Source organism: Branchiostoma belcheri, unplaced genomic scaffold (assembly GCF_001625305.1).
Source record: "Branchiostoma belcheri isolate BF01 breed outbred unplaced genomic scaffold, Haploidv18h27 scaffold88, whole genome shotgun sequence".
Taxonomy (NCBI): Eukaryota; Metazoa; Chordata; class Leptocardii; order Amphioxiformes; family Branchiostomatidae; genus Branchiostoma; species Branchiostoma belcheri.
The window spans coordinates 903481-916388 of NW_017804553.1; the positions used below are offsets into that span (position 1 = coordinate 903481).

Genomic DNA, 12908 nt, shown 5'->3' on the forward strand with positions numbered 1-12908 from the left:
GTGCTGTTATTTCCCGATAACAGCACATGTGGTGTTATGGCGGAATAACAGCACATGTCGTGTTATGGCTGATACCATTATGTTATAGGGTATAGGGGCATGCGACTCTTTCTGTAAACCTTTGTAGCATTTTTCTTGTCCAATAAACTTTTTTGTTTAGCTTCATTTAAACTACAATTTGCATTAAATGAAATTATCCATATTTGTTTTAAAGCGTATAATATATTCGAATGTATTTTTATGTATGTATATATATTAAAGCTGTTGTATTTCAAACAGGAATTGTGTTGATTGACAGTTTGGATAGGCTATATGATAATAATTTTAATGCACTGCCTTTTCCTCGTTGTATATGGTGTCATAACTGCATGGGCAGCTGCCATAACCACCTCATAAACCACCTCGTTCGCTTCGCTCACACGGTGGTTTATTCGGTGGTTATGGCAGCTGCTCATGCAGTTATGACACCATATACAACTCGGGGCAGTGCATTAACCCTTTATTATTGGACTTTAATATTAATGTTCTTTATATTGTAGTCCTTGCAAATATACAGTGCAAACAGTCGATAACAAGGTACTTATTCTATGCGCGTAATTCGCAGACAACTAGAACATTCACGTGGCTGTTATACTGATTACAGAAAATGTGAAGACTTGTATAGAGTATAAACATACACTTGAGCTATTTCAAATGAAAATTTCAACCATACAGTTTAAGAGGTAAAAGAGGTCAATGAGGCCATTTACCACTACGTGATAAGATCTAATAAAAGGCACGTGATACCCATACATAATATTGTAGACGCTTTGGTTCTATCGCCGTAGTATTTAATTTCTTGTCCTGTGTAGAGAAATAAAAAGTCCTCGCATTTTACAGTATTTACTCCATACCGTAAGAAACCGTTACAAATAAAATCAAATGTTCTGGGGCCGTTTGAAACCTAACAAAAGATGCCTTCATTACGTTTACCGAAGGCAAACATATTGTTTTTGCTACGTTTCCACTTCTTCTTCTTCGCCTTCTTCTTCCGTTCCAAACACTGACCTCGGACCTGGCCAATGACCTGATTTGTTGACGTCTCTCACCATGGTAACTGGTGTTGGGTTAGGCCACACCAAGTAAATTTTATGGATGACGTCCTTTGGAGACCCTAAATCTAATGCGAGAGGGCGAAAAAAAAACAAGAAGGGCCCTAAAAAACAAGATGCCTAGATTAGAAATATACTAAAGAGACGACAAATGTTAGGACACCAATTGAATGAGGTGACACAGTGTAACAAGCAAGAAGTCTTTTATTCATCATCAAAACAGCAATAAATCAGGTGGAACAGCAGTTGTCGTCCTGTGAGTTTGGGGAGATAGATGGAGCGGTCAGCAAGTTTCTTCAAATGTGGCAGCATGTACCAAACTGAATTCCTAATGGAAGTCATGATTTCCTTGCTTGATGCTTTGGTCCATACAAACCTATTTGCGGCACTGTCGTGACTCTTTGGTCATAGTTACAGGAAGCGGAATTTCTTGTTTTTTTTTCTAGGAACAGGCCAAAATCAATGCGCGCGCGGACGTCATCCATAAAATTCACTTGGTGTGGCCTTACACAATGTTGCAATTTTATAGTAGAAGGGATTTATATTCCTGTCTGACCATATACATGTATGTAATATATTTGAGTCAGAATTAAACATTATGCATTTGCTTTGAAAATGTTACCTTTCTAGTTAAAAGTTAAAGTTAAAGTTCTCCGCACCGCGCCTTGTCCACATTTTGCATGCAGCGCCAGCAATCTTTCCGATTCGCCTGGACACTTCCGTCGTCCCAGTAATTGGGGACATAAATCAGCTGTGTAACCCCGTTAATTACAGCAGGCTGCTGCACGCATGGCTGGAACTTAATGTGTGTTTAAGGATTTATCTGGGGACACAGGATGGGATCTTACAGTGTTAATTGTGTGCTGGCACGGCTGACGAATGAAGATACATGTATGCTGTTCAGTTTTCATTAATCACTACATTTTTTTCAAAGTTTGTAGTGATGCTAAATATGGGATTTAAAAAAGAACATGCTGACTTTGCGTTTTTGTAAGCAATTCTTAGCTAACCAGGAGGGACACTCGGTTGTGGAGAGTAAGCAAACCATTACAAAAATGACGTGGTAAAAATTCAGAAGGATAGCTGGAATTTTTTTACGATTTGGGCAGGTAAATTGTTTCGGGGGCCGCAAACTGGAAGAAAAATTACATGATTCGTACATCCATAACATCTTTCAACGTCCCATCCATATGGCAATGCATACAACAAGCATTGCAACGCAAGCAAGAAATTACAGATTCATGAACCCAGGGCAATCAAGTGAATTCCAATATCCGTCCACTCACTTTGGAACCCAAACATACAAACCTAGGATAAATTAACACTACCCAATACAATACTTCTGTCCCAGAAGTAAATGTAGATAAACTCTTCATTTTTGAAAATATTTTCTACTACATTATCGACCACCTCTGAAGATGTAGCTAATGTTTAATACCATTATGATTTTTTTGTTGTTGCTGCAGATTCGGATCCTGACCAATCAGCTGGGAGTATGGATGGATGACGACATAGACTTCATCGCCGCCCGGCTGATGACGTTTAACAGCGTCATCAACCCGCTGCTCTACATCGCCATCTGCAAACCCTACCGCAAGGGATGCTGGGTCATCCTCAGAAACATCGTGCACTACCTGACCTGTACCAGTGTGAAGAAGATGGACATGACTCTTGCCGAGGCTGTCGCCTGAAGTATATCAAAACATTTTCAGGTGAAGTTTCGTCTGAACTCTGAAGTATAACAAGAAATGCTTTTTTTAAAAAGCTTGCCGGGGCCAAGATGTAAATAGCTGGTTGGGTGCCATGAGTGTGATGATGATGTGTGACTCAAATAATTGGCCACCGTACCGGAAAAGGCTATTACAAAGAGCAAAACGGGTAAATAGCAGTTAAGAAAAGTTTTAAAAAAATGGTTAAGATTTAAGACGTTCAAGGTACTGGTAACTGAATTTCAACTATGGATTCTGAAAACGTTTTGTATCTGTGTACTGGTACAATGTATAACTGCTCTTCGGCTTATCTTGTACTGTTGATATTGAGTCAGGTTAACTGTTGCATTTCAATTATCACCTCATCATACAAAGCTAGAAATTTACTCAAGACAACTCCTGTGACCCTGCTGATGTCTAAATAGTTGATACAGTCGTCTAAGATATTGTGTTACCTGTATATATGAAACTAGAGTCCCATGATCTCATACATTGTACCTTTGTCATTTTGTAACATAAAATTGTGAACATACTGAATAGAATCAGCATAAAAGAAACGTATTTAAGAGATAAATGTGCTTGTCCATGCCTTGCCTAATACTTATATGACGAACCAGATGTACAAATTGTATTACAAGTGTCATTCAGGGAATCTGCGAATTGCATTGTGTAAAAGACTTACTGGTGGAAAATATATTTGTAACTGTAAAAGAGGCGCAAGCCAATGTGTATATGAATACTTTATTGGTTGTTAATAAAGATATTATAACTAGAATACGTTTTCTTGTTTAGTATATTTGTCCAGCAAACTTTTTTTTTTCTCTTTTTAAAGCAGTACACGTGTGTCATGGCCAGTATCTCCATATGAATCTCAAACTAAAGATACTAAACAAATTGTTTGGAAAAGCACCAAGAGTTACCAAGTTCAGAAACAGGCACATTCACCCAGTATACTCATGCCATGCCCCTCTATGATGATAAGAATTGTAACTGTACATATTCTGAAAGTCTTTCCTCAGTGTATGTATCTGACATGTTGTTCTTAAGTGTACCATAACATAGAAACATTTGACACAACACATTTCACTTATATACCATTATAACAGCAGGTCACCACAAAGTAACATAATTTTCTGTAAGATATTCGTAGGTATTTTTCACTGTTTATCATTTCCGTGTGGCACAAAGAGTAAATTTGAACTTCCAGAAAGTTCTTACATAACCTCTTTCTGTAGAATTGGCTGTTACATCTCAGCTCCTCTATATGTAAATGAGTTTTACCCGATTAGATCACTGTTAACTTTCTTAAGCATTTAGATCTGTTGCATGTACCTAAAAATAATGGCCCATACACTGAGATACAAACATGAAAAAGTAGCCGGCCACCTCTACACAAGGACCACCTGGCCAACGTGACCGCTTGTTAATGGTTTGTTACATAATTTTTCCCATTGACACAAGTATTCAGAATCCTGCCTATAATAACCTGTCCACATAGACCAGATTCTATATATCCCGAGTGGTCTTCTTGTGCAGTTTTGAATGCAGTAAAATGACACAGAAGCTGGTTTGATATCCACTGATTACATATTTCACTGTGCAGACAATAGCTACGTGATTCTGAGAAACAGCATCTAGAGCACCAACAGTAGTTTTCAACATCTTTGTAACTCAAACCAGACCTAAGCTTGCATGATTTGTCTTTGGAGCTAATGAAGCATGCACCCCAGTCAATTTTGAAAACAGTCTGTCAGCAGAGAAGCATTTCTGGGAAAGAAGCCAGCAGTACAAGCTATGCTGTAGTGATAGAATATTGCACAGTAGGATTTGTCAGCAAATAAACTCTCCTGTTTTTGAGATGTGAGGTCAAAACTCCTGCTGACTCTGACATAGGAGCTTCTCCCAGAACTGTGACCTGCATGTAAATGATCAATCCATTGACCATTGAGCATATTTTTGGATGCAGCCACTGTGATGTGGCCTTTCTGCTATATCAAGATCATAACCAATACAGATGTGGCACCAAAACACCATCATATTAACAGGTAGAAGGGATTTGCATTTACATTACTTAATGGACTACCTTCACTGATCTTTGCCCTCATTTCCTCACAGAAATAAAGATGTAAAACCCAGCCTAATCTTGCCTTCAAGTTGCGTATGCTTGTAATCCTATAACACTGCTGTACCACCTTTTAACATTTCACCATAGATGAAGGATATCTCTTCAGTCGAAAGTTTGAAGCAGGGAATCCATTAGTTAACCTTCGTGGCCTCTGTGAACAATACACCGGGAATTCAGGACAATAGAACATGGAAACTCAACCCTAGCCTGGCTGACCTGTACTGTATCTGATCAATAACTAACCACAAGCACAGCTGGAAGCTTCAAGGTCCTACTTTTCAGGGAGAATGCTGGCCATTAGTGATAAGGGTTTGGTAACAGTGAGAGAAACTGCATGGCTTACAACAGGATGAAGATTCAAAGTTTAGCTCTGTTAAAAGTGTAAACTTTCTTTTGGATAAACATAATTAGTCCTAAGATTAATGTCAAAAGTCACCTGGAAAGTAATAGATAACACCAATGAGATATCATATTCTATATCTCTCTCATCTAGCAAAGATATGAGAATATTATACTTTAGATATATATCTTCAAGAGTATAATATAGATGAGAATGTATTGGGTTAATATGATAGCTGAAGGTCAGGAAAAGTTGCCCAAATCTTGTCCATGTTAGCAACTTCTGGGTACAGTAAAGCACCCATTGGTGTTATTAAATGTTGAGGAGTTGGGATATTATAGTTGTGATAGCACCATCATTGATATGGCTAATGTTCAAAATCTCAGAAAAACATAGGACTGTATGTTTCCCTGGTCTGGTTAATGATTTGAATACTAATAGCTACCTTTTAGTTCCCATGAAATGAAAGTTTCTGTGTATCTAACATCTACCGGTCTCCTTCTTGAAGTATTCTTGAAACTTCAGTATCTTTAAGATTGCAACTGCAACTCATTTTTTATGGCCATCCACCTAGACTTTGCAAGAGTTAAATGTAGATGTATAACATCTATCTTGTCGATGATTACAGTCACACACTGGACCAACAGATCGTTACGTTTGAGGTAATCTCACAACAGTTTGCAATGTCGAGACTTGAATGCCTCAAATTGCAAACTTTGTGGGATTTCTCAAACCCTTTCACCGATAAAATATGCTTGAAATCTACATGTACATGGTATAAACCAAACCAACACATATATAGCAGGTTACATAAACATTCAGTGCTAGGCATACAACTCTAGCACATTCAGTGCTAGGCATACAACTAGCACATTCAGTGCTAGGTGTACAACTCTAGCACATTCAGTGCTAGGCATACGACTCTAGCACATTCAGTGCTAGGTGTATAACTCTAGCACATTCAGTGCTAGGTGTACAACTCTAGCACATTCAGTTATAGGTATACAACTCTAGTACATTCAGTGCTAGGTATACGACTCTAGCACATTCAGTGCTAAGCATACAACTCTAGCACATTCAGTGCTAGGCATATGAGTCTAGCACATTCAGTGCTAGACATACAATTCCAGCACATTTAGTGCTAGGCATATGACTCTAGCACATTCAGTGCCAGGCATACGACACCAGCACATTCAGTGCTAGGTGCATAACTCTAGCACATTCAGTGCTAGGCATACGACTCTAGCACATTCAATGCTAGGCATACAACTAGCACATTCAGTGCTAGGCATACACTCTAGCACATTAGCCTATTTCTGCAGTCATTCTGCACTATTTTTTTAGGTTTGGCTAGCTTCAGCAGAAGCTGCGTATACTTTTCCCAGAATGAACCTGTCTCTGAGAAGTTTGAAGAGGACATAGTAGTTGACGAAGAGCATGAGAGACACAGAGAGGATGTGGTCCCACTTGTAGACTGTGAAGAGGAGGAGGAACAGCTGATAACACACCACAACCAGCTCCAACAGGGCCAGGCAGTTCAGCAGGCACAGCGGGTTACTGAACAACATCTGTGGAACAAGAGAAACTTCATCATTACGGTGAAGACATACAAATAAACTTTAGTGTCTTTTTGAAGTCATTGTAAAACTAAATAAGCCTTTGATTTGCACAGAAAATTCCACAATATTTCAGGTACTTTGTTGACAACTCCCAAAATTTCCAATAATATATGATAAACAATGGTTAACAATATGATAAACAATGAACAATATTGTACAATGATTGTACAAGGTACAACATAAGACATCTACTACTTCTACATGTATACACTAAGAACAAACATACTATGAGACTAATCAACCTTACAGAAGACTACTTACATAGAACCTGGTGTGTGAAGCATCTGAAGGGATGGCTACATTTTGTGGTCCGACTGCCTTAAACAGGTTTCTGTTGTGTCTGATGAGGACCCCGCACGGCCACGTGGTGAGTTCTGTCCACCTGTCTCCACCCAATCAGAAACAATCAAATTCAGAAATAAGTATTAATCCAATTAAATTTTGCTTGTGAAAAGTCATGTAGAGATGCAAACAGGGCAAAATCATCATGATTAAATATACAAAAGGATGCTGTATTTTGGTGTGAAAAATATTGTAGGTACTAAGTTAAAACTTTTGATCCAATGCAAAAATTTCTCTCACCTAGAGCTTTCAACCAGTCACTCTGATCTTCCTCAGTGTTGACATCACACTTCAAAGAAGCCACATGACAAGCTTCACTGGGTCAGTCTACTGAGGAAGACCAGAGTGACTGGACGAAAGCTCTAGGTGAGAGTACTTTTTGTGTTGGATCAAAAGTTCTAACTTTAAACAACTTTGCTATTCATGTACTCACGTGTGCTGGGGTGTGTTTGTGTATCCGTCGACTTTTTGCCACTTGCCGAGATGCATGGCACATCTGTGCAGCGTGTCGCAGTAGGACGGGGGAATGTACTGCGCCATCAGCATCACAAACGTGTTGATCCACACAAACAGGATGTGCTGGCACGACCACCACACGTCGTAGTGAAGGTATTTCTGAGGAAAACACACAAATAAAATGGGGATCAGTGAAAATCTATGAACAAATCAAATCTTACAACTAGAATCTTTGAGCATCCGCCATCTTTCTTCACGTCATATAATGCAGGTATTTCTGCACGAAAACAAACAAAACTGTAGCAGCTGCTGATAATATGTACATCCCATCTATGTATATGAGCTTGACAATGTGTATACTTAGACATGCACAGTAATACTATATGAGCAATTGCCATGACGTCACAGCAAGCGAGTGGTAGGGGAATATCAGGTGACAGTTGGCTGATTTGCCTACAACTTGCATCTCTTCAAATAATTTGCATGCATGATGTAAACGAAAACAGTGATCACTCGTATTGAACAATGCAGACTTAGAATATTGTACACTTACTTGTACAAAACAGACTGGGATAAATCCGACATAGTAAGCACAGAGCATGGAGTTGAACAGGATCTCCTTTATTCTGTTGTTAAAATCTGCTTTCATGACTTCAACCTGGGTGGGATAAAATATAACTATCAAAACTCTGGATATACAAGTAAATATGAACACTACATTGATGTCAACATACAATATAGAGAAAATGGTGAGAAAGACCAAATTAGCAAGGAGCAAAATAATCTTTTTTTTAATGGCTCCAGACACCATCACATAAACATCGTAAAATTTTCTTGGTACAATTTTTATTGACACTACGACAGATCTGACCAATAACGAATACATAATGTCATTATTAAAAGATCTACATGCACATGTGTGTGTGTACATTAGAACATCTTCAACCCAAAGGCAGCTTTATTTTGCACACTACAGTCATTGCTGTCCAAAGAAGAATATCCTCAATTTGCTGCTTAGTTCTACCATACAACACACATGACAAGAGCCTAAGTCATGTTAAAATACTGACTATTCCTGACTCTTGCTTTTTGTTAAGAATGCATCCTTCCCTACCTCATCCCGTATAGACTGTGGACAGAGCAGACACTGATGCTGGGGGAAGTCTGGCCACAGGTGTCCTTTTATCAGTGTGCTGGTGTCCCGGCTGACGGCACGGCTGTCATCGCGGTGTCTGCTCTCTCCGTTGGACTTTGCCGAGGACTGGGGGTGGGGGAACCCTTGTGTTGCCTGGTTGTCTTCGTTGTTTAAGTACATCTGATCGTTTCCGATTCCATATAACAGGAGATATATGCCGAACCTAGAGGGAGAGGCATATTTTTAGAACATAACTGCTGAAAAACTTTTAAAGATTGACCCAGTTGGATGAGAAAATCTGAAGCACAAAAGATAACTGCACCAACATAATACAGTAAATGCAGAAACTTTCGCAGTGGTTTATTTTACATGAGGAAACATGAGGCTCTCACAGTGTTTGAAATTCCCACTTGAAACGATTTTATAGTACAACCACAATAGACTTACAAAAAGTATGCAAAAATAAAGCCACTGGCCGTGAAATTTTCTGCAATCAACAGTAGATCAAATACTTCCAGCCCTTGGCCACATAGGTTTTCGGGTCAGTCAGGGTCATGACCTCTAACCTCTGGTACTTACGGGTAACAGAGGAACAGCAGGTTGAGGATGGAGTTGTTGCTGTACAGGGGCAGCAGAGTCCAGGTCAACGACCCCAGCAAGGTCAACAGCAGCACGACCTTGATGGGCTGCACGATCCAGAAGGTCACGGTGTTGTAGCCGTACGACACAAAAGCCTGGGAAGGAAGTTAGAAACAAATACTAGCTTGCTAACTTTGACAAGTGTCAGAGAAAAAAGTCCCACATGGGCATGCAGTATGAGTATACATTCTCATTTAACAGCCTGTACATGTATAGACACTTATGACAATTTCAAATCATGAAATACAATCATCAATAAACTGTATTTTGTGCTAAAGCAATGATAAACTTGGAATTACATGTAGGTAAATCTAAGAAACAAGCTTTGTGTGTATTTCCTAACAAACCAACACACAACATACACACAAAACAAAAAGTTAGAATTCACAGCTTAAAGCTGACCACATTGGCCAGATTCCCAGCATCTTTTCAATCTGGCATCTTTTCAATCTAAAGTGACTACAGCACTAAAACAGTGTCCATTTTTTTTAATGAGTTAACAAATACAGTAGAGAAACATGTTTTAGTACCGCACGAGCCTGGTCCACACAAACGGACGCATGGGGAGGGAGGAAAGATACAGACAGCATCAGATCAAAGGAAAGTTTCACAGTAAGAAATAGAAAACTTATTGTTCCACATACATGTAGCAGTAATAAACAAGTAAAGGAATTACACAAAGAGCTTACAGCACTTACATGTAGCAATCAACAGAAACACACATTTGTATCTGACAAAATTGTATTTACACAGTTACATTTTAGGTTAGCTGCAGCACTATTCCCATAAGTGAATTTGGAGCCCTGCATTCATATTATACAAGCATTTGATACAAATGGGACTGAGTCCGACTGATGTACTTGTGTTTCAACGAGCAGTGTCAATATTTTCATGTGCCTACCTCTGTGAAGAACTTCCACACCAGTCTTCTGGCCAGGATCACACAGATGAACACAACAAGGTGGATGTCAATCAGGTAGAAGTTCTGGGGACAAAGGAGAATGCACTTAAGTGATGATCTGTGAGACATTTGTACAATTTACAACAAATGCTGATGGCTGATGGAGCAATGCAGTTTCCATATGCTCTGATAGAGGGTGCTTACACCTGGGTGCATACATTCTGCTATTCCTGTTTGCCTTGTTGATGAATAAATCCTTCAAAATCTTAAAATACCTTAAAATCACTACATGCACACATGTATCAACAAGGTAGTCTTGTGGTTACGATTGTTGGAACCTAAAAATTCCGGGTTCAAATCTCTAACAGACCCCAATGTTGTGAGATTGTACAACTCAGGTAAAAATGATCATGAGTGCCTACAAGCAGCTTTATATGGATATTCTCTTGGATGGGACATAAAGCAGAGGTCCCATGTTTGAGGAGAGCCACACCTCAAGCACTTGTCAAAAAGAATATCAGTTTTCCAGTTATGCAAAACAAACAAAGACACCATCCTCAATGGTATTAGCATTAGTTCCAATGTCTACACCTTTAGAAAGACCACCAAATCTTACCAATGCGGTGTTGGTTGCGGCGAACGGCATCCACCAGACGGTCTTGTAGATGTTGACGTACTGCAGGAACAGGGCCAGCAGCAAGTAGATCAGCAGGATGGACTCAAACACGATGTTGTTCTCCATCGGGATGTCTGGGAACGGCGTGTGCTTGATGGGGATGATGGTGATCAGGGCCGCCAGGGGAGGGCTGGTGGGGCTGTGGCCACCCCCGTTCCTGTAATGGGATAACCGGGTGAGATGTGTACTGTCATTTGTTGCGATAGTGGGGCTGTGGCCACCCCCGTTTCTGTAATGGGGTAACCAGTGTGAATGTGTATTGTCAAATTTTGTTGGGATAGTGTTAGCCTGGAATCCATCCGTGAACGCTTTATCTCCGCTCCGTTCCTCTGCTCTGAAGGCAGAGTGGAGGAACGGAGCGGAGATAAAGCGTTCAAGGATGGATTCCAGGCTAGGATAGTGTTGCTGTGACCACCCCCATTCCTGCAATGGGATAACCAGGGTGAGATGTGTGTATACTGTCATTAGTTGGGATAGTGGGACTGTGGCCACCCCCATTCCTGCGATGGAATAACCGGTGTGAGATTTGTGTGTACTGTCATTTGTTGGGATAGTCCATTTAAAAAGCTGATGGGAGGGGCAGTACTAAGTAGGAAGACGAATATCAATGCCGATCATTGCCTCCTTGCAGCTTTCCTTGGTACTGCAGCTGGTCACCAAAACTCAGGTTTGACTGAGTTATAAAGGTATGTTTCTACAACCCCTCCCCCCTGCAGTTTATACAGATAAGTGCAGAAAAGGCTAACTGTAGTACATGTGTATTCCTGTTAGTTTGGCAGGCCATGTTGTTATTCCTGGAATTCTACCACGGCGGAAGCCTGAAAATTGGAAATTTGGCCTGAGGTCAGACTGTGTGACTCTGAGGAAAGAAGGAAGTCCAAAAGATAAGAGTCATTCTCTGGTTCTGTACATGCAAGGCAGTATGAATTATACATAATTTCATCATACCAACAGAAAACACTGTCTGCAAAAGCATGATGGTTAATTTGTTCGTCTACCAACAGCTATGCATGCTGATCAGATGGTAAACATAAACAAACAACTTCTGCTTTCACCTTCTTCCATGTGAAACCTGCAAATATAGATGGAGCGAAAAATGAACAACAAAAAGCTGCGACAGGATCTAAACCATAGAAATGTACCTACACAGACCCCCTGAAACACTCCTAGATCTAAAGCTGTTGAAGGAAATATCCAGTGTATCAAGTCTGTCACGGTTGGGTGATGTGATTTGTTTATCTTGCACTTGTAATTAAAGTAAAGACGCTGTGGTAACTTTGGAAGGAAAATACCACTGAAATCAACACGAAGAAACGATCAGTGACTGAAAACCTTATGAACAAAAGTATCACACAGCTCTTTGCTTCCTCGGAAACGTGGAAGAACCTGGAAGGAACGAGAAGGAAATTCCAAGAAAGGATGAAGACGACAACAAACCAACCTTGCCCGCAACGTGGCAGTCTGGGAGGGGCTAATACTTTGAACCGGTATTGTAGACCGGCTCAGCTGCTGCCGCGACAGACCTCTACGACCGCCGGGCATCCCACGTCGTCGCCGGAGCTGAATTGTTCTGGAAAGCTGGGCGAATGGGGAGAAAATAAGGTGTTTTTCTCCGGAGTCTGACTATTCAGCGCCAGGGACGGCCATCTTGGCTGAAGCACCATGGGACTGGTGCAAGCGACATCTATCAGTTTACACGTGAATTGCAGTATTTTTGGCGACGACATAGGAGCGACAAGATTTAAGTCAAGTTTATGTACTATTATATCTTTCCTAGCTTATTGAAGATCATATGCAAAATATTATCATTCACATGAAAAAACAAACAAAAATAAACTGCATTTTGAAAAATTAAAGGCATGGAGGTATTGTTTG

General features: G+C 40.1%; 2 protein-coding genes across 2 annotated transcripts in view; one reads left to right on the forward strand and one right to left on the reverse strand.

Moving 5' to 3' along the window:
• Positions 1-2782, forward strand: part of LOC109487356 — a 9041-nt gene extending 6259 nt beyond the window's left edge. The window contains exon 2 of the mRNA XM_019791333.1: positions 2558-2782. Within this exon, the coding sequence (XP_019646892.1) occupies positions 2558-2782 (225 nt within the window). The remainder of the gene's footprint in view (positions 1-2557) is intronic.
• Positions 2783-6577: 3795 nt separating this feature from the next.
• LOC109487435 (transmembrane protein 39A-A-like) lies at positions 6578-12709 on the reverse strand. The gene is made up of 9 exons (XM_019791429.1): positions 12475-12709; positions 10974-11190; positions 10358-10441; positions 9397-9551; positions 8797-9040; positions 8236-8340; positions 7660-7841; positions 7146-7266; positions 6578-6833 (listed from the first exon to the last, which is right to left on the reverse strand). Exons 1-9 carry the CDS (start codon positions 12573-12575, stop codon positions 6606-6608), a joined length of 1437 nt encoding a protein of 478 aa, XP_019646988.1. The 5' UTR covers positions 12576-12709; the 3' UTR covers positions 6578-6605.
• Between the last annotated feature and the right edge of the window lie 199 nt (positions 12710-12908).